The 21,164-nt window shown below is 35.4% G+C and overlaps 1 protein-coding gene across 2 annotated transcripts in view; it reads left to right on the top strand.

Moving 5' to 3' along the window:
* DMD (dystrophin) overlaps positions 1-21,164 on the top strand; it is a 2,258,239-nt gene that overhangs the window by 824,190 nt on the left and 1,412,885 nt on the right. For both annotated transcript variants that reach the window (XM_037986581.2, XM_073013821.1), the window contains exon 18: positions 8,659-8,782. In XM_037986581.2, the coding sequence (XP_037842509.2) occupies positions 8,659-8,782 (124 nt within the window). The remainder of the gene's footprint in view (positions 1-8,658; positions 8,783-21,164) is intronic.

Consider the following 21,164-nt stretch of genomic DNA (forward strand, 5'->3'; position numbering starts at 1 on the left):
AGGTTTCTAAGGATGAGGCTCGTAAGTTTTTATAAAATTCTACATGCTAAGATGTTTAAATACGTAAAATGACCATTCATAAACCTAGTTCACTAATCAAATTAGTTAAGTTTAGGAGCTTGGAGGACTTCCACTTTCAAAGTTTACACATTTGGGAATGATGAGTTCTAACTGGTATCTTGAAAGTGACTGAATTAAAATTTATGTAAATGTGTCAGTTTAATCGGTTATGTGACAGTCACTGTAAAGAAAACTAACAGAACACAGTCACTGCCCATCAGGAGGCTCTTCTGACATAATTAGCACAGTTATGTAGCACTAATTCCGTATAATGTTTTACTATTGACAACTTCTTAAATGGCAAACATTTCTCTAGTTCTTTGAGATGTTTTTATGTGTTTTTTTGCCTTTAAATTTATTTTAAACATTTATATGTAAACACAGGTATCTCCCAGTATTTACCATAGGGGATGTAATTAACCTAATTTACATCGTTTTTAGGGGAAATTCAACTGGATGACGTTGAGTCTATTTGTACAATATAATACTGAGAAAAATTGTCACTGTCTGAATATTTGGTATATATGCCCCATGCTTTTGATGTTTTGAAACTTCCAAAAAATGGAAGGTCTTTTTGAAAAACTGTCTTGGTTTAGTAATACACTTCTGCAAAGAAAAAAAGAAAAAAATCAAAGACTTACTTGCCCTGTATAATGGGACTTTACAGGTTTTAATTTCAGGGGTTTCTGATGAGTGTATTTGCGAAGGAGTAAAAATTGTCACTTCACTGCTAGTCATAAATAATAACAAACTGAGGTTTAAGGATATACTTGAAGAATAGAGAACAGAATATTCATCAATAATTACAGAAATAATCATTTGTGAACAGAAAATGAGAAGTTATTTTTTATTAGCTAAAGGAGATTTTAAGCTAGGTAAAGATAAACTGCATTTAAGGGATAGAGTCTGTGATAACATACAGAAGTATGTTAAGTACAGAGTTAAGTATGTGAGGAAGGTAAGTTAAGCACTAAGGAATATATTAATGGGCTGATCCCAAAGGTGTAGGGGCCCATTATGAGCAACTTATGATATATAAGTTCATTAACAGTGGTTTTATGTGAGTTGTTAAAGTGGGATAAAAGAATTATTAGAAATGAGTAATTTTATGAAGAAGCAAAAAGACATGTACAAAATCCAAGATTGAATATGGCATTGAAAATAAGTCTTCAGTGTTTTCCATGAGGGTTTTAAAGGAGGTAACTGAGTTACATCTGAATGATAAATTTCGTTCCTGATTAAATACCCAGACTCATGTAGTGCAAAGTATGATAGAAAACGCCATCTGCAAAGCCCTGGGAAGAGTAGATAGCACCCAATTTATAAGCATGAAGACATTTAAATCAGAGGAGCCTGTTCATTTACCATGCATCTCAGCAAAGATATCTGAAGATTTAGTAGCAGTGAAATACATGAAAACTACAGGACAAACCACAAAAAGTGATGAAGCGAAAGTTGTTAAATTGATAAGGAATAAAATAAACATGCAACTGCTTCTTGGAAGTCAGGGTCTGAGTAGGATCCAGGAAAGAGACTGTGTTCATTGCGCATTGAAAATGTCACTGAACCTAAGCGTTGGATGTAGGCCATTGGCACTCAGGGAGAGTACTTGGGAGGCCTTTGAAACCCTGCCTGTGCTTCCTCTTCACCCTTCCATCCTCATTGCTGGCATGAAGAGATGAGGCTATCCACTGGCAGAATATTGGAGACAAAACAATGCTAGTAGCTGGCAGTTAACTACCAGAACTCTAAGAGATGGTGGTACATGTTAAGTATCAGAGTGTAGGCTGACTGCGCATTATGTTTGGACAAAAAGAGTTTTAGTAAGGAAATCAGAGATGTTTGAAGGAAGAAGTCCAAATGGAAGCAACATAAATATAAATATAAGATTAGGTTAGGAATAGCTCAGAGCTTGAATCATGTAAGAATTGGGTTCAGTTTCCACTTATTTCCCATGAAATCAAGATATCACAATAATGATAGAAAAAAAAGGGAAGAACTCCAACAGTTGAGAAGAGTCCAGACTCATTAATATGTTTCTTTGTTCCATTTCAGAAAGGAAGTGTAACATATTAACCTCTGTGCTTATGAATAGGTTATTTTCCTTAGTCGAAACACGCTCCTCACCACTGCCCTAGCAAAATTTGAAATTGCCTTTTTAAAAATCTGTAAATCAGAAAACGAGTGTAATCACTCTCCACACGGTCTTTGTATAAAAGGTAAGTTCACGCACTGCATGCAATCCCCTTCCAAATTTATAAAATCAGACAAAAAATTTGAATGAGGAAAGCCCTTTCTGTAGAATCTCACATCCTGTTGTTTGAATTGATTTGAATTATCAGAACTACGTGCCAACTGGTGTCCAGGCCTCCCTTAAAATCTTCACAGACAGAGAAGCAAACAGACAGTTACCATGGTGTTGATTCCACAAAGCCTTCATTGTGTGGAGATAACCAATATACTTGGCAGAGCCTCTAGGCTAGAAGCTGATTTAATCCTAATTTACAGAGAAGGTGTTTTTTGATTATCCTCTTAAAAAGACCAGTGTGAGCTGAGCCCCAGTTCTGTGTCTAAACCATTTTTATCTTGTCAAACAAATGCTTCACTAAACCAAATTATTTGATAATGTGGACTAATGCATTCTCGTCTCTGTTCTTCATGGAGTTAATAGCATGTCTGGCACATAGTAAGCACTTAGTATATACTTTATGAAGGGGAAAAAAGGGAGACATTGACTGTTTTAAAAGGAAACATACAATTTTGCATTTTTCAGGAAAATACACCTCTAAAAGTGTTATAAGATTTCTTTTTGAATGAAAATTATTTACTTTCAAACTAAAAAAAAAAAAAACAAAAAAAAACTTTTTTCTGCAGTGAATTGGAGGTGGCGGTATAACAGTTCCATCAACATGTTATAGGAGCAGAAAGGCTATGATCCCTTTCCTTCCTCCTCATACAGGTCATGGCAGACATTCCTATAACAAAAGATAGGTTAACAAGAGAAAAGCATGAGATATTTATCTAATAAAAGTTTTAGGTGACATGGGAGCCTTCAGAAATGAAGACACAATGACCCAAAGGAAAACTGTCTATTTAGATTTGATAAAGAGTAGACAGTCATGTAGGAATGTGATTGGACAAAAAGGGAATGATCTAATAGTAATAGACTGGGGAAAACCAGCCAGGCCTGTCTTTGTAGAATTCCTTCCTCTTAGACATGGGGTAGGACCCCACATGAATGAGGGTCTTATGACCTACTATCAAACAGAGGTATGTCAGGTAATTTTTTATGGCTAGCTTCTGGAGAGAAAGGTGGGGGAAATACAGAGTTATAATTCTGGTTTTTATGACTGGCGTTGGAGGAGAGGATTTTTGGTTTCTATGACCTACCTTGAAGAAGAATTCTGGTTACTATGACTCACTTCGGGGAAGAATGTGGAGTTAAAGACGGGAGGAGAACGTCAGAGAGAACTTGGTTCTGAGGCTGCTTCTGAGGCCTTCCAATGTTCTTTAGTTCAAAGTTTCAGCATGCCAAAGTGCCATGCTTTGGGGTATCATTTTCTGGGCCCCTACAGTGTGCAAAGAAGAGCAATGTCAATTTTATGCCTGGTATAAATCTTTCTCCAACACAGGCTTTAGCAAATTTCTTTCAGCCGTGATGTCAGCCTAGTACCTTGAGCCACGTTTGGGTTTCAGGGACCTCTAAGTAGAAGTGAGCAATCTTTCCTAGATAGTCTAAATGAAAAGAGGGTGAGACTAGAGAGATTAAATTTAAAGCGTGAATTTGAAAGTGACTGGTGGATATTCCCATCTCACATTTATGAGTCAGAGGGTATCTGACGTAAAATTGAGTCAGACAAATAAATTTCACCAAAGTGGCCCAAATGCATTATACTAACAACTAAATTTTCAAAATATTTTGGGAGAGTCAGTGAAGGAATTTATTCCATTGGAGGAGGAACAAGAATAAAGAATAGCTCTGAATTACTTTAGAAAATATGAAGGGAAATTTGTTTCTACAAGTACTTGAATAAAAGACAAAGTAGAATATACAGTTAAGGGGTCTATGAAGGTCAGATTATAAAGGATCATATTGAAATTTTGTTCTTTAAGAAAAATGAGAAAGTCTTTGGTTTTACAAATGAAGGTAATATAATGAGGTATGTTTTTACTACTGTATATTTCAAAGTAGCTAGAAGAGAATAATTTGAATGTATCTAGTATAGACAAACATTTAAGGTGATGGATATCCCAAGTACACTGATGTGATCTTTACAAATTATATGGATGTGTTAAATTATCACATGTACCCCCAAACTAAGTACATCTTTTATGCATCAATTAAAAAAAAATGAAAATTTTTCCAGTAGTACGTAAAATAGAGGGTTCTATAAATATTGCCCAGAGGCCAAGTGAAAAAATATTGCAGTATTTTTGGTCACATTTAATGGCAACACAAATTTGGGTTCTGGCTATGGAGACAGGAAGAAGCATACATATTCAGGAGATAGAGAATGTATGTGTGACAGATAGACTTTGCAATACATTAAACATGGGAAGGAAGAGAGAGGGTTTTAGTTGGTTTGCTGTAACAAAATATCGTACACTGGGTAGCTTATAAAGCACAGAAATTTATGTCTCCCAGTTCTGGAGTTTGGGAAGTTTAATATCAAGGAACCAGCAGATTTAGTGTCTTGTAAGGGCAGGCTTCCTGGTTCATACATGGTACCCTCTCCCTGTGCCCTCACATGGTGGAAGAGAACGCTGATCTCTTCAGATCATTTTAAGAGTACTCATTTCATGAGGGCTCTACCTTCTTGACCTAATCACCTCCCAAATACCTCATCTTTTAATACCATCACATTGGGAATTAGTCTTCAACATATGAACTTTTGTGGGGCACAAATTTCAGTCCATAGCAGAAATGAAGATAACAGATATGAGGGGTGGTGATGCTAATTACTGATCTGGGGAATACTGATAGAGTACTAGTTTGAGGGAGAAGATCAAACATTAAACCTTGGCATATAATGTTTAAGGAGATTTTGCAGCATGCAAGTGGAGACATCCAAAAGGCAGATGGTTTTATAGCTGTGGAATTCAGAAGAAGTGCCTAAATTAGAGATACACGTATCAGAATCATTGATAAATAGATTGTAATTCAAGGCATGATCAAATCTAGTACGTAATGATAGGGTGGAGGAGGATGGACCTGCAAAGAAAAAATTACCAATGGTCATAGAAATAGAAGGCAAATTAGAATAGAGTGGCATCATGAAGCCAAAGGAAGAAAAATTTCAAAAGGATAGTATGGTCAACAGTGTTAACGATAGTTCCAGCTACTTGGGAGACTGAGGCAGGGGAATCCCTTGAACCTGGGAAGCAGAGGTTGCAGTGAGGCCAGATCGCACCACCGCACTCCAGCCTGGTGACAGAGTGAGACTCCGTCTCAAATAAATATTAGAAAATGGATGTACTCAGATGCTCGAGCAAAAGTAAGAGAATAAAGTTCAAAATGTAGGTAGTGGGAATGATTTTAATTAAAAGAAGGGAAACTCAAGTGTAAGAGAACAGAATGAGAATGGTGGCTACACATGCAGATCTGATGGTGTTTGGAAATAGGAAGTGAAAAAGTTCTACTCTGATAATTCTACTTGTAGAGTAGGTACAAGTAGAGAACAAGGTAGAGAACAAGATCATCTGCTGAGAGAGCTGCAGAAAGAGGATGAGCCAGAGCTTTGAAAAAAGGTTTTAAATAGTTCCTGTAGAGACTCAGAGCCCAACTTGGGGGGGAAAAAAAAAAAAAGAAAAAAGTATGGCAGGATGCTAGGTTCATTTGAGGGTGTTGATTATTGCCTTAGTTTGGGTTGCCCCAAGAGTAGATCTGAAGAGAAGGATTCAGATGCAAGCAGTTTATTTGGAAAGTGACCCCAGGAATCAAAGTAGGGAAGTGAGATAAGAAAAATAATGTAGCCAATAAAGGATGACACACATTTAGGGATCAGGTTATTGCTGGAAGGAACTGGAGCTCAATCATGCAGGGAACCCTTTGAGACACTGTGTGTATCATACTTCAGTATTGTCTAACTGAGGGGCAAGGGAGCTGGGATATTGATCCACCAATTCCAAGCTCTCACTGGTTAAGGGTCACCCCTGAAGTATTAGCATTCCAGCACTCCTCTGTCCAATATACTGGCAAGTAGATGCTTGCAGATTGAGAGACACAGGAAATTTTATGTTGGGCCAAAGCAAAAATGAAAATGTTTAAAGACATTGTGATGATAAATCTGCACAAATGATGCACTCGTTTGGGTAGGTTACCAAATGACCATAGTAGGAGAGTATTTATTCAAGGAGTTAACATCGCTGAAGAGAGTGTGAGAGAAAGATTTTTACAGCATGTAATTGTACTCTATATTTTAATCAACATTATGAATGAAGAAATAGAAACCTGATAATCAAACTTGTGGATACAAAATATAGGAAAGATAAAAATCATATATCACACAATAAAAATCCATAAACAGTTATAATGCATACACAAATAACTTACTGACATTCAGTGACATGGAATTTAGAGGAATCAAGATCCCTAGTCTCTTAATTTCAAGTTGGATAGCCCTGATAAATAACAACTCAATCTGTATGCTATGAACCATCCCCTTTTTGATGTGGAAGGACATGATGGTGAACTAGATAAAATAAGTTTCTGATCCGTGGTACTGAGGTCAATTAACTTAATTTCTCTGAAGCGCCATCTCATCCTATGGGCAGTTGGAATTGGTGATTACCCAACCAAAGAATTTTGTAAGAATATAAAATGAGATTATGTTTTTGTAAGGGCTTTGTGTTCCATTAAGTTCTGTATCTGTTTAATCTTAAAACAATAGCCTGCAACTAATGTGAGAAATTCTAACAGGTTTATATGATTCAAAGTCCCGAAATTGGAGTTCAATAGACCAGGTCACAAGTTTGTGATAGTAATTAGGTTGTGATATAACTGGTTTAATGATAGTTTATGTGAAAACATTCTGGAAGTTTTAACTCAATTGAATTGCAATGTGAGTTGAAAGTCTAATATTGAAGTGAAAATATTTATTGAAATCATGGGCTATACCAATGAAAGTATTATAAACCAAAAAGATAATTGTTTATTCTTCCTTATTTATACTACATACTACTGATATGTTTCCTTTAAGTACCAAACTTAAGGAAACTAAGATACCAACAAACCATAGAATATCCGCTGAAGTGACTAAGCATAGGGTAGGCTGACGATCAGGTATCTACTGATGAATTTAAAGAGCTGATTTTAAATATTTATAATTTTGTATCCTTTTGCCAATATCTTTCCAACTACTCTCTACCCCCACCAGCTCCTGGAAACTAACGTTGTCTTCTATTTCTTTGAGTTTGATTTTTTTTTAGATTCCACATGTAAATGAGATCATGTCGTATTTGAGACATGTCATATGTCTTTGAGATATGTCATATGTATTTGAGACATGTAAATGAGATCATGTCATAACACCTGGCTTATTTCACTTAACACGATTTCCTCCAGGTTCATATATGTTGCTGCAAATGAAAGGATATTCATATTCTTAAAGGCTTAATACTATTCTATTAGACACTTGGGTTGAGTCCATATTTTGGCTCTTCTATACCTAAATCACCTGATTACAATGAATAATTTATCCCTGGTGACTCCGAAGATTTCTGCAAAAAAAAAAAAAAAAAAAGTTTGAAAATAACAGGATAGGCGGTCTGATATTTATGGCAGCATAACCACTTACACCAAAATGTAGTGACTTAAAGCAACACTTATTATTTCTCACAGTTCTTCAACTTGGGCAGTGCCCTTTGGGCATTTCTTTTCTCTATGTGGCATCAACTGGAGCACTCATTTGTCTGTCTTCAGCTGGCATTGAGATGGGTCACAGAGGGCTTTATTTGCATTCCTGGTGCCCCATGCTTCTTCATGTGGCCTCTTCACATGGATAGATTAAACTTCCTTAAAACATGATCTCCTCAAGGTCATTGTACTTCTTACATAATTGTTGCCTTCTCAGGATGTGTGCTCTAAAAAGTCAAGCTCTGACATGCAAGCACTTATCAAAACCTTACTTGCAATACTCTTACTGTTGTCCCATTTGTGACAGAAAGTCACATGGCCAAACCCAGAGGCAATATGACTGGAGACTACAGAAGAGCATGTGGTTCAATGGTAACCACCAGCAGGAATTTCTTTTTTCTCGTAAATACTTTCCAAAAACAAAAGTTTATCTTGGGAGGTAGTACTTTTTTAAATAGTGCAAACATTCAAGCAGAGGCTGGGTAATAGCTTACAGGAGATATTGTAGAAGTGATTTTTACATTGAGGTGAATAAAATGACCTCTGTGATCATAAGACTCTAGATCAAAGCTGACTCCAAATTTGAGTCTACCTAACGGGGAAAATAGTGGTGCTATTAATACTAATAGAGGCATCAGGCAGGCGTCTCAGATTGAGGAAAGAATGATAAATGCGGATAAATTCCTTTTTTTATGTAGAAGAAAGAGATAAGAAATAATGACTTTTATTTTTTGCTGTCTTAGGTTGGATGTTGATATAACTGAACTTCACAGTTGGATTACTCGCTCAGAAGCCGTGTTGCAGAGTCCTGAGTTTGCAATCTATCGGAAGGAAGGCAACTTCTCAGACTTAAAAGAAAAAGTCAATGTAGGTTATGCATTAATTTTTATATGTGTACACATTTTGTGCTGCTTGTAAAGTCCGTGCTTTGTTATCTGTGATTCTATTAGTTGATAGATTAATGCAATATTATAAAATTTTAAATATGCAATATGATAAAATGTTAAATGATAACATGTTTAAAGATAATATATCTTTAAAGTATATTTTAGATAGCAAGCAAAATCAAAGTTTAGCCTAGAGAAATCTTTCTGGATTCTTCTGTGACTGACTAGGGATGCCTTTCATAAACTTACCTTAACTTACATATTATTTAACTGTAAATTAACAATTTTATAACATGAATTCATGTTGATTTCTTTAGTATATTGTTCAGTTACCTCAAGGCTAGGCCTTAGCAAGCTTGCAGAATTGTGTAGAGTAGAATAGTGTAAAATAGAATAGAATAATATAGATACTATACTTAGGACTATGTTTATATGCTCACTATTATCAAAAAGTTATTCTTTATAGTCATCAATCCCTGTCATATATTATAAGGTATTTAAATTTCCCAGGTATTTGTGTATTACCTTAACTAAAAGATGTGCAGCCTTTCTCAGTATTTACATGTGGTAACAGATGCTTTGTTGTTGTTATTCCCTTCTGAGATGGTATAATTTTGACCTTCACAAATAGGAAGTTTTATTAATTTAATATAAGCTGCTTCATCTTTAGGGAAATTGTCAAAGCTTTAATTTTTCGACTTCAACAATTATAAAACATGCATCTTTGTATATGATCGGCAACAGTTTGTAAAAGAATTTCTAACAGGCAGAGTAAATACAATACGCAAGCTAAAACAACAGTGATTATGAATGAAAAGTAATTCTATCCATGGGAAGGTCACATCTAAATGTGTACATTAGCTCTGCTTTTTCTTTCTAGGATTCAAATCCTGAAGTTCAAAATCTATTGTATTTTTACGAATACAACATTACCTCAGTTACAAGCTAATGTTTGTTGTTGGGGTTGGAACTTTTGGAGAAAAACAAAAAAATAAATATATATTCTGGAAAAAAAAATCTATTTTTTAGGCTGCTTGAAAAAGGGGAGACAATTTCATCACCAGTTCTTCTTAGAGTTAACTATTTATAAATTGGAAAGTTATTTTAAATTATTTATTAACTTTATAAGACATGTTGTCAGCATTATAATAGACTATTCTAAACAGTTTCAAGAAATGAGAAATATGATTATATTACTAATGTTTGAGTTTTAAAATTAAACTGAAAGATAATATGTAATTGTAGAAAATTGGCAAAATGTCTTTTTTCAAGTTTACTTCTTTGAAGGTATATTGTTTGCTATGATTTTTGAGGGAAATTATCTTAGTAGTAGAACACTAATTAGAGAACATTAAACTCTGATTTTCCACAGAAAATATGAATCACCTTTGGCATTTTATCAACTAATTAAAAATGGTTATTGATTTGATTCTTATAGGTTTCTGTCTGATAGTCTGTTTCTTTATCTTAAAACAGCTTTGATCAGGCAGGAAAATTGAGTTCCAGTATTTCAGGAATATAAATCATAAAAGTTCATGTTACATGGTTGCCTTTGAACGATTTGCATTTTATCAATAGTGGGAGCATGACAGACTAAAAGTGCTCAAAAATGTGCAATATTTTATAACTGGTTTTCTGATACCTTGTGAGTCCCCTTTATCGCCCTGAACTCTCATTTTCTGAAATAACATCGTTCTTAATTACCTACTGACATAGGACATGAAATGATTTACCTTGATGTTTCCCTCAGGCTCAATATAATGTATATGTATTAAAAATCCTCAAGAGAAATACATAGTAATGATGAAGGATATTCAGTTTAGGTATACATTAATTTTCTTACTATATCACCTGTCAGTTTATATAGGTTATTTTGAACTCATGGCAGGCTCGTGTCATGAACTTGAGTGGTATTAATAAAAATGGCTAAATTTTACCAACTCTTTTTTTGTCCACTTGATTTCTTCATTTACTCCTTTCAAGTGCTTTTAGCCAATTAGCATATCATAGGCCATTATCAGTTCAATTTCACATATTTTAAAAAATGGAACTTTTAAACCTAAGCATAATTTTTTTCCTTGTATATTCGCCATGTGTTTTATTCATATGATTAACAAAATGCACTTATTTAAAAGCTGATTTCTAGGGAACCTTTCTAATCAAAATGTCCCTGGACCACAAATATTGACATTGTCTGGGAGCTTGTCAGAAATATAGAATCTCAGAACTAGTAAATCAAAATTTGCCTTTGAACATTTTCCAGGAGCGAAGCCTATGCACATAAAGGCTTGAGAATCAATATTCTAGGACACAGTCTTGGGCTTTACCTAGCAGTTCCCTCTCACATTCTTTTAATGTCACCACAGGTCAGACTTTTTGGCTGAATTAACAGATTCTAACTACTCAAATTACTTCAGTGAGCACATGGTAACGTAAATTGGTAATAAAAAAAAATGGCCTTCTCTGATCGCAAGGGGGTTTGATAAGGTGTCTGAAAATCTGGAGCTTGTACCAGTTTCTCTTGAAAGCCTGCCTATCAAGTCGTTATGGTCATCTGGCTTTGGGCTCTTCATGGGATCTACATTTGATTACACTCTTTCAGAATCAACTTTTTACTAACTCCCGCTGGAAATCATCAAGCCAGTTAATTCTTCCATTTTCTCCTATCTCTGTTATCTGTGTTTACTACCCAGAGTATAGGTACCTCGAGTCTATCTTTTCTTCTATCTTTCTCTCTATGCTCTTTTGCACTTTCTTGTCCTTGCTTCACTTCCTCTGCCTTCCCACACTCTCTCACTCGGCAGGCTCAAACCCTTTTTCCAGACAAGACTTCTGTCCTGTGTACTTATTCTACTCATACATGGAAACCACTTTTACCCTCAAAAACAGCACTGTGACTCATCCCTCTTTTGTACCCTCACTACTTTAGAATGACTGACTCCCTCACCTAACAGAGACAATTCCAAAGATACTGCTCTCTTGATGTAAAAATACCTCTTTCCTTGCAGTTAATGACTTCTGGCCATCTATTATCTACCATTTTATCATATTTTCTCATTGAAGACTTTGGCACTAGGTTAGTAGACTTTTTCACCCAAGTTGTTCTTTCATTCTTAGTCATTTCAGCATCCCTGTGGGCTCTCCTGCTATCGCTAAAAGCTTCTGTTTCTCTCATCTCCTCAATTCAGCTACCTGCTGTCGTGATTATATGTAGATGTTGTCATTGTCAGGCATTACTCCATTTCTTTAATAACATATTTTAACAAAACCAGCAGTTCTTCATAAGCTTTCCGTTCATCCTAAGTATATTTTCTCCTTAGTTTCTCTCAACAATTATTTCAAGCTTTTGTGGGGTACCTAAACTTTCCCCGTCATTCACAGTAAATGACTTCATCTCCTACTTTAGTCAAAATAATATTTCTCAGATTGTGGGTATTTGTGCTCATTGTCTCTCTCTCTCTCTTTTTTTCCCCACCTGCCTTGGTGGAAGAGGCTAGGCTTCACCTGGTTGAGGTTCATCTCTGTGTGTGTGTACTCAGCAGCATCCCTGACTGTGTATTAAGCCACCTGCTTCCATTCAGCTGTATATCCAGATTGTCAAAAATCTATGTCCCGGTTCTTTATCATCAGCCTTTAAACTGGTTGTGTTTTCATCTTTAAGAAAGTGTCCTCTCCGTAAACACACATGTGAATATACGTGCCTTATCTTACTCAGTCCCTCTGTAGAACTAGAACCTATTAACCTCTTTGCCCTCATGAAATTCTTTCCTCACTTGGCTTATGGGATACTGCTTTCTCCTGATTAATTCTTTCACGTTTTTGTCCATTTATTCCAATTCAGTTTTTCTTTAATATTGGTATTCTTCACAGTCCTTGTTTTTCTTCTCTGGATATCCTCATTCATTTCCATTCAAATAGTATCTATTTTCGAATGAACCCTCCCCCAATATGTATCTTTAGTTCACACCTCTTTCTTAAAACCTCTTTCTTAAAACGCCTTGTGGAAGACAGTGTGGCGATTCCTCAAGGATCTAGAACTAGAAATACCATTTGACCCAGCCATCCCATTACTGGGTATATACCCAAAGGATTATAAGTCATGCTGCTATAAAGACACATGCACACATATGTTTATTGTGGCACTATTCACAATAGCAAAGACTTGGAATCAACCCAAATGTCCATCAGTGACAGACTGGATTAAGAAAATGTGGCACATATACACCATGGAATACTATGCAGCCATAAAAAGGATGAGTTTGTGTCCTTTGTAGGGACATGGATGCAGCTGGAAACCATCATTCTTAGCAAACTATCACAAGAGCAGAAAACCAAAGACCACATGTTCTCACTCATAGGTGGGAATTGAACAATGAGATCACTTGAACACAGGAAGGGGATCATCACACACCGGTCCTTCACCGGGGAGGGGAAAGTGGGGAGGGATGCATTAGGAGATATACCTAATGTAAATGACGAGTTAATGGGTGCAGCATATCAACATGGCACAAGTGTACATATGTAACAAACCTGCACATTGTGCACATGTACCCTAGAACTTAAAGTATAATAATAAAAAAAAGAAAAAAAAAACCCAGGGTGATATATCTGACTGCCTAATAGACAATTTTAATTGATGTTTGCCTGATATCTTAAATCTCATTATTTCCCCAGACCTCCTTTATTCTTTCTCCTTCCTTTCACCCTGCAAACAGCCTAATCCAGAAACCTGAAAGCTAACTGGGTCATCTAGATTTTTTTCTACCACTCACAAGTCCCATCTTTGACAAGTTCAATTAATCCTGCTTCCTTAACAGCTCTTGAAAATGTCCAATTCTCTCTATTCCCATCACCAAAACCCTGATTAAAGCTAATATCATGGTTTACTTCTATTTAAGATGACAATCCCCTAGTTGGTCTTCCCTGCTACTAATGTTATGTTCCTTTAGAAGTTTTCACATCACCTCTGCCAAACCGAACTCATTAAAACATAAGTATGATCTTGTTATGTCTCTGTTTATAATCATTTGAGAAAGATAAAATCAGCTACTGATAACCAGTAGCTGGCTTGACACTTCAGTTAGGCTTTGGAACTGCTAGATGCTGCCTTGGTACTTGCAGCTAGTCTGTGATGTTCTCTGGTTGAATATAGACAATTGCTAAGAATGCCAGCATCATTCAGGGACACTCCATGGTTGTGATGAATCAAGATAAAAGCAAGACCACTTTGTAATCATATCTTAATACGGTCAAAAAGAATAGCATTGTCCAAACCACCCCTGATGACCAAATATCCCTCATCTTCATTAATGTGACACATCATGCTTCTTTACTAAATACAGCTTTAGCCTCTCTGCATTCCTCCTGCCATGTAGATAAAAATTTTAGGACACTCAACATAGAATTACCCTACTTCCTTACAACATCCAATCAAAACAAAGCCCCACTTCCTTGATGCCCCCTATCACGTAACACAAGCCCACATCTTAAAATAAGCTTTTTCTAACATACTCTTAGAGACAACCCCATAGTTCCCTGTGATGCTCTGTCTCTCTCATTGCAGCATGTAAATCAGGTTAACTTTGATAATCTACAAATATGTTCCTAGTTGTCTTTGTGTGAAAAATGTTGACAAAGTCAGTGTCTTCATATTGCTCTCATAAAGCCTGCAATGATCTAATTTTTGTTTACTTACGCAAACTAATTTCTAGTCATTTTCACTTCATTTCCATTGTTGATTTCCAGAAATCAGGACTTGAACATAAAATGGCTTTTTTGGTTTTATGTGTGTGTGTTTGGTTTTTGGTGTCCCCATGCCTAACACATAACCCAATAAATATTTAACTATATGGGTATGTGATTTTTTTTCAGCTCTGCAGTCACATTTAAGACAGGACCTATTACCAATATGCAGGATAGAACAATTTCTGAATAAACATTTGAGTGAATAAGTTACTTTTCAGTCAAAGGGTAAAACTTCATTATAGAATGTTAAATGAGTAGATTCTTAGTTACCTCTAATATCAGAGTAGGACTGATAGAGATCCATAACTTATTTTCATAATGTTAGAGAAGATACAGAAAGAGGAGGCTTTTAAGAGGTGCTAATAAAGGAGGAGGAACAGAGGTCTGAATCGACTTATTGAGGAATTTGTGAATGTCCCTGTTCCTTTGCTTAAAATTATTTTACTTTTGTTCCTTTTATTGAATATTATACAACTTAATTGCCTTTTATTTTGCATTTAAGTTACCCATTTTAGAATTTATAATTCTTCATGACCTGTAAGAATTTTCATGAGCCCATATTTTATAATTAATCACTCATTTCTGATACGTGGATTTACTGATGCCTTTTTTAGCTTCTATATACTTTACTTGAAATTGTGTGTACTAAATATTTTAGAATCTGAGTAGTGGCTTCTAAACATATGTTAAGCATATATTGAGTAAAGTATTTAGTATTCTATATGTTAATAACATAATTTAAAAATTATGTGTTATAAAATATTTATCCTTTTATGATTAAAAATATATGTATATGCATGTAGACATGTATATGATAAACAGCTCTATAGAAAAACACACAGAAAAGCTGGATGACTTCATGAGGAAGAAATTTAAGAGAAAGATAATATTGTGAAGGGCAAAGGTATTTTTATGAACAAGGTACTTTCAAGGAGATAATTGTAGTCGTTATCAGTACTGAATGCTGTAAGAAACATTTTTCCTAACAAGAAGAAAATTAATGACTTTCACAAAATAGCTTTTTGTTTTTGTTTTTGTTTTTCTTTTTCTTTTTTTTTATTTATTATTATACTTTAAGTTGTAGGGTACATGTGCATAACGTGCAGGTTTGTTACATATGTATACTTGTGCCATGTTGGTGTGCTGCACCCAGTAGTGAGGACTGAACTCTGACTGTAGGTATTTGGACTCATATTGAAATATTGAAGATGAAATATATAAAAGAAAATGAAAACCATGGTTGAAGAGTATTCAGATGATACCCTTGGTCTTGAAAATAAGGGAAAGAGGTATATACACAGTACGTATGTGTACATACATGTACATACACACATACAGGAGGTAGAATATCAGAGCCATGAAATAAAAAGAGAGAGTTAAGATTCTACCAAGTTTTGTCTCATGGATTGCATATGGTACTCTTTCTTTTCTACTTAGGTAATGGTTTATTACCATTGTCAGGACTTGAGCTGAAGAAAAGGTGGATGTGCCCAACTCCCAATCTAATATGCAGTTTCTAGACTACTTTGATGTAATCCATTCCTGCTTTACCGAGTTTGCAGCATGTATCCCCATGGACTGGTTTTATGGCCACTTTATGTAGAGCTATTAGAGTTTGTTAGGAATTTACACTTTAAGAGAGCATTGTGGGTAAGGGGAGAGACCATAATATTGTATATGGAGGCATTAAGCTAAAATAGAACTCGCCTTATTATGTATCTACAATGTACCAGCAACTTTCATGGAGACTTGAGATAGAGTAGAGGAGGATATAGATAAGGATACCTGACCTTATATAGTTTACATTCTAGTGGGAAAGATGGAAATGAAGCAAGACTAATATGTAAATCATATGGAATATTAGTGATAAGTTCCAAGGAGTAGAATAAAATGAGAGTTAGAGTATGTATGTGTGTGTAGACAGAGTGGCACTAAAAGGCCTAGCTGAAAAAGTGGCATTTGATGGGGAAAAATGTCCAAATCTCTAATTTAGGGCCATTTTCGGCATGGGGAAAAATAAATGCACAGCCGTGTAACAGGAGCATGCCTGTAGCATCAGGGAACAGCTAAGCGTGTGTCTGCAGCAGAAAAGCAAGGTATTTAGTAGCACAAGAATTCAGAAAGATTAAGGAAGTAATTAAGATCAGACCATGGTAAGGACTTGAGCTTTTACTCAGTTGTCAGCGAGTTGAACTGAATCCTGTTGTCTCTGTCTGCCGTGTTGATAATATATAATCAGAGAACAAAGGTTGAAATATAAAGACCTTTAGTATCCTATTTTGAAACATTCATACCCCTTAGAGATGATGGGGTACTTTTTCTAATGTGGTGATAGTGAGCACCATAATAACTCACTTTCTGGATATGTTTTGAGGTTAGAGCCAACAGGAATTTCTGATGGATTGAATGTGAGACTTGAGAGAAAGAGAGGAGCGGACGATTCTGTTTTTGGCCTAAACAAAGGAAAATATAGATTGAGGCCTAGGACACTCCAACGTGAGAGTTCAGGGACATGATTAGGAACCTGCAAAGGAGATTGAGTAAAGGTGACCTCTGAACTTGGAGAACTGTGTTCAAGTAGTACATGAAGCCAAATTAGCAAATACTTCTAAGAAGAAAAAGGAATCCACTGAATCAAATCATAGTGATAGGTAAAGTAAGGACTGAACATCAGTCATTGAATGTAGTACTTTGGGGGCCAATGGTGAGACTGATAAGAGCAGTTTAGATGGGACTGAGTCAGAGAATAGATGTGAGAGCCAGTTTTTGTTTTTGTTTTGAACCAGTTTTTACTTTCCAAGCTAGACCCGTGAAAGGCCTGTATTCCTCCTTGTTGATACACAATCATTTAAAATGAGGACAGTTATCTTCCTTTTTCAGCAAAATATTTCTCTTTAGATTTTGTTTTTGGTTTTTGTGCTTTTCTGTGCTTTTTAATGTATATTTCTGTGAGTAAATGGGAGACGGTAGAAATTTTAGGAACTACTGATCCAACCTACCTTAAAACAGAAGTTCATGTATTTTATTTGAGGACAAATGTATGGGTGGCCAGATCCCAGGAGAAATGGAGATTTTCAGTGATGTTTATTTAGTCAACTTTTTTTTTAAAAAAAACCCACTTTTTATGTGTGGTTATTTGGACATTTCCATGAACAAGGTACTCTGATCATCTCTTGTGTCAAAAATGTTTCCGTGGCCAGGTGTGGTGGCTCATGCCTGTGATCCTAGCACTTTGGGAGGCTGAGGCATACGAATCACGAGGTCAGGAGATCAAGACCATCCTGGCTAACACGGTGAAACCCCATCTCTACTAAAAATATAAAAAATTAGCTGGGCGTGGTGGCGGGTGCCTGTAGTCCCAGCTACTTGGGAGGCTGAGTCAGGAGAATGGCGTGAACCCGGGAGGCGGAGCTTGCAGTGAACCGAGACTGCCCCACTGCCCTCCAGCCTAGGCGACAGAGCGAGACTCCGTCTCAAAAAAAAAAAGTTTCCTAAACTTCTTTTTAAGATTATTGAGGTTGCCTTTAACTAGAATGAGCCCATATTTCAGTTTGTCTGGTATAGTCTTAGCTTATGTCAAATCACTTGGCTCAGGTTAATTATTCCTAGCTCCCCATTTTACTATAAAAACTATCTCATTTTCGGAAATAAAGAGCTTCCTTTAATCTCCTTGGAAGTCCCATGTCGTAGGTATCTTTATTGCTATTTTACATAGAAAATATTGAGGTTCAAAAAGGTTGAAGTACTTTATTAAGGTCAGATGGTAAGCAGTAGAGACAGAACTGGAAACAGCAGAGCAAAAAGGGTGACTGCAAGCCTTGTTGTTACAGTACCTTCTTTAACATCTCTTTGTTACACTAAATTTTATTATTTTTAATCAACTATCTACAGCTGTGTCTGAAATGAAATGTTTTCTGGACTCTTCATTGTCTCGTTCACACTCTTCAAGGCACAGTTGCGTGCATATTCCTCTTCACTTTGCAATGTTCCTCTCGAAAGAAATGTGCCCTAACAGAACCCAGATATCTTCTAAACATTGACAAATATGCAGATGCCATTGACCGCTTCTTTCTGGGGTCTATGTCTCGCTTTATGCACCAGTTATTCAGTTTATTTGAGCTGTATACAGAGTTGGTAATCAGCCCATAGACTGTCAGAGTCCATTCTGAGTGACCCAGCATTCCTTCTGATACCTTGTTGCCCATGCTGAATTAATAGTTAAATAACTTGAACATCCCTAATACATCCAAACTATAAGCTCTGTTTGCTGTGATATATATTCTGATATGCTCACACCTTTTTGACTAATATCCATTGAAATACCCCTAGCAACAGCAGAGTATGTCTGAAAGAAAGCTGAAATTCAAAGTAGAAGAGCAGGGTTCTAATATTGAATCTAAAACTTCCTAATATGATGACCTTTGATACATGATTTAATCTTATTGATGCTCAATTTTCTTTTGTAAAAAATGGTATACAATAATGCTGATTTCTTCTTTCTTACAATTATTATGACATACATATGGAAATTATGTACATAAACTGTAATTTGGTAGTATAAAGAATCTCATTTTTAATGTGGCTATTGCATTGTTTTCAAAATTTTCACAAACCTCTCTGTGCCTCACTTCCCTCCTCTGTCAAAATGGGAAAGTAATAGTATCTACTTTATAGATTATTGTTTTTGTTGTAGTTGTGGTTGTTGTTACTGTTACTATTTATATTAGAATAACTGGAACAATGTGGCTAACAAGATATTAAAGGTCAAATATGATTCCTGAGATACTGAAATACAAGTTTTGCTCTCTGTTAGTAATATTAATTGATTCTAGTAAGTTTAGAATAAAGAGATTATGATCATAACATTTAGAAGGCTATTGATAGTTTATTTTCAATCTTTATAAAGACCACATAGTGTTCTCCTTCTACTTTTTATATCATTTCATGTAAACTAGAGCAAAAGTTCAATGTAGATAAAACAGAAACCCCTCTAATAGGAGAGGGTAATTCAGAGAACATCACTTTACTCAGCTTGTTGTCATTTTTCTTGTATGTGTTGTGTTGTGTATATTTTTTCTTTTATCTGTGTGTTTTTTCCTGATGTTCAAATTCTAGATACCCCAAATCCTCCTGTCTTTCTTGATATTTACATTACATATTTACTTAAATGTGCTTATTTTTTCCCCTCAAAGATGCTCAGGGTGCTTTACATATAACATTTACCTTTTAATGGAGAATAAATGTAAGTAGTGAAAAACAAGTATGCCATAAGCTGCTAAGGACAGATAGCTTAGATCACAAAAATTAAGAAGTTGAGAAAATAGAAATATTGGAGCTTCATCTAGGATCTTACTTTTAACCAGATCTTGTAGCTACTACGTTTTCATGGACTTTTCAGTTCAACCAACAAATTAGAACTATCCATGATTGTCCACATGTTTCTGGAAACAATTCATTACTGTCTTTGTGAAACTGAATTTCAAGACAACTCAGAAGTTTCACCTGCTAATTGGAATGGGATCCTGGGAACATATAATCACAAAATACCACAAATTGTGTGTTTCAAAAGTTTCAAGTGGAATCCAAGATATTAAAAAGTGTCTGTCACATTCAGTTTCTTAACTAATTAGATGAAACTGAGTTTTCATTTGTTGCCCTTCACAGCATCATGTAAAATGTGTATCTTTCAGCTAAGTATAGGTACTTAAGAAAATAAAACAAAACGTATCACCTTATAGTTTTTTAAAAAAATTTTACTCTTAATTTATTCTCAGTTTTAATTAGTATTTTATATATTACAGCTATTCCTGATGGGAGTTTATTCTGTCAATGATTGGCTTTTTTAACATTTTGTACTCTTGGTACTGAATCCAATATTCCTAATTCATGAAACCTTTTTTGTGATTTTAATAGACTCTATTTTTAATTATAGGTTCACAGCAAAATTGAACAGAAGGTATAAAAATTTCCCATATAACCCTGCTCCCACACACACATACCCTGCTCCACTGTCAATAGTTTCCACTAGAGTGGGATATTTTTTACAATAGATGAACTTACATTGACACATCATTATCACCCAAAGTTCATAGTTTTTACATTAGCGTTCACTATTGGTGCCACACAGTCTATAAGTTTAAACAACTTTACAATGACATGTATTTACCTTTAGAGTATTATGCAGTGTAATTTCACTGCCATAAAAATCCTCAATACTTTTCCTGTTCATCTACCCGTCTCTGCTAATCTCTAGAAACCACTGATTGTTTTGTAGTTTACATAGTTTTACCTTTTCCAGACTATCATGTATTCTGAATTGGAATCTAGGGTGCAATCCTGCAGTATATAACCTTTTCAGATTATCTTCTTTAACTTAGTAACATGCATTTAAGTTCCTCCATGTCTTTTTATGGCTTGATAGCTCATTTTTAAGCACTGAATAATATTCCATTGTCTGGATGTATCACAGTTTATTTATACATTCATCTACTGAAGGACATCTTGATTATTTCCAAGTCTTGGCAAATATAAATAAAGCTACTATAGCATTCATGTGCAGGAATCTGTGTGGACGTATATTTTTGACTCCTTTGGGTAAATGCCTCAGAGCATGATTG

The sequence above is a fragment of the Chlorocebus sabaeus genome, chromosome X (genome assembly GCF_047675955.1).
Source record: "Chlorocebus sabaeus isolate Y175 chromosome X, mChlSab1.0.hap1, whole genome shotgun sequence".
NCBI classification, from domain to species: domain Eukaryota; kingdom Metazoa; phylum Chordata; class Mammalia; order Primates; family Cercopithecidae; genus Chlorocebus; species Chlorocebus sabaeus.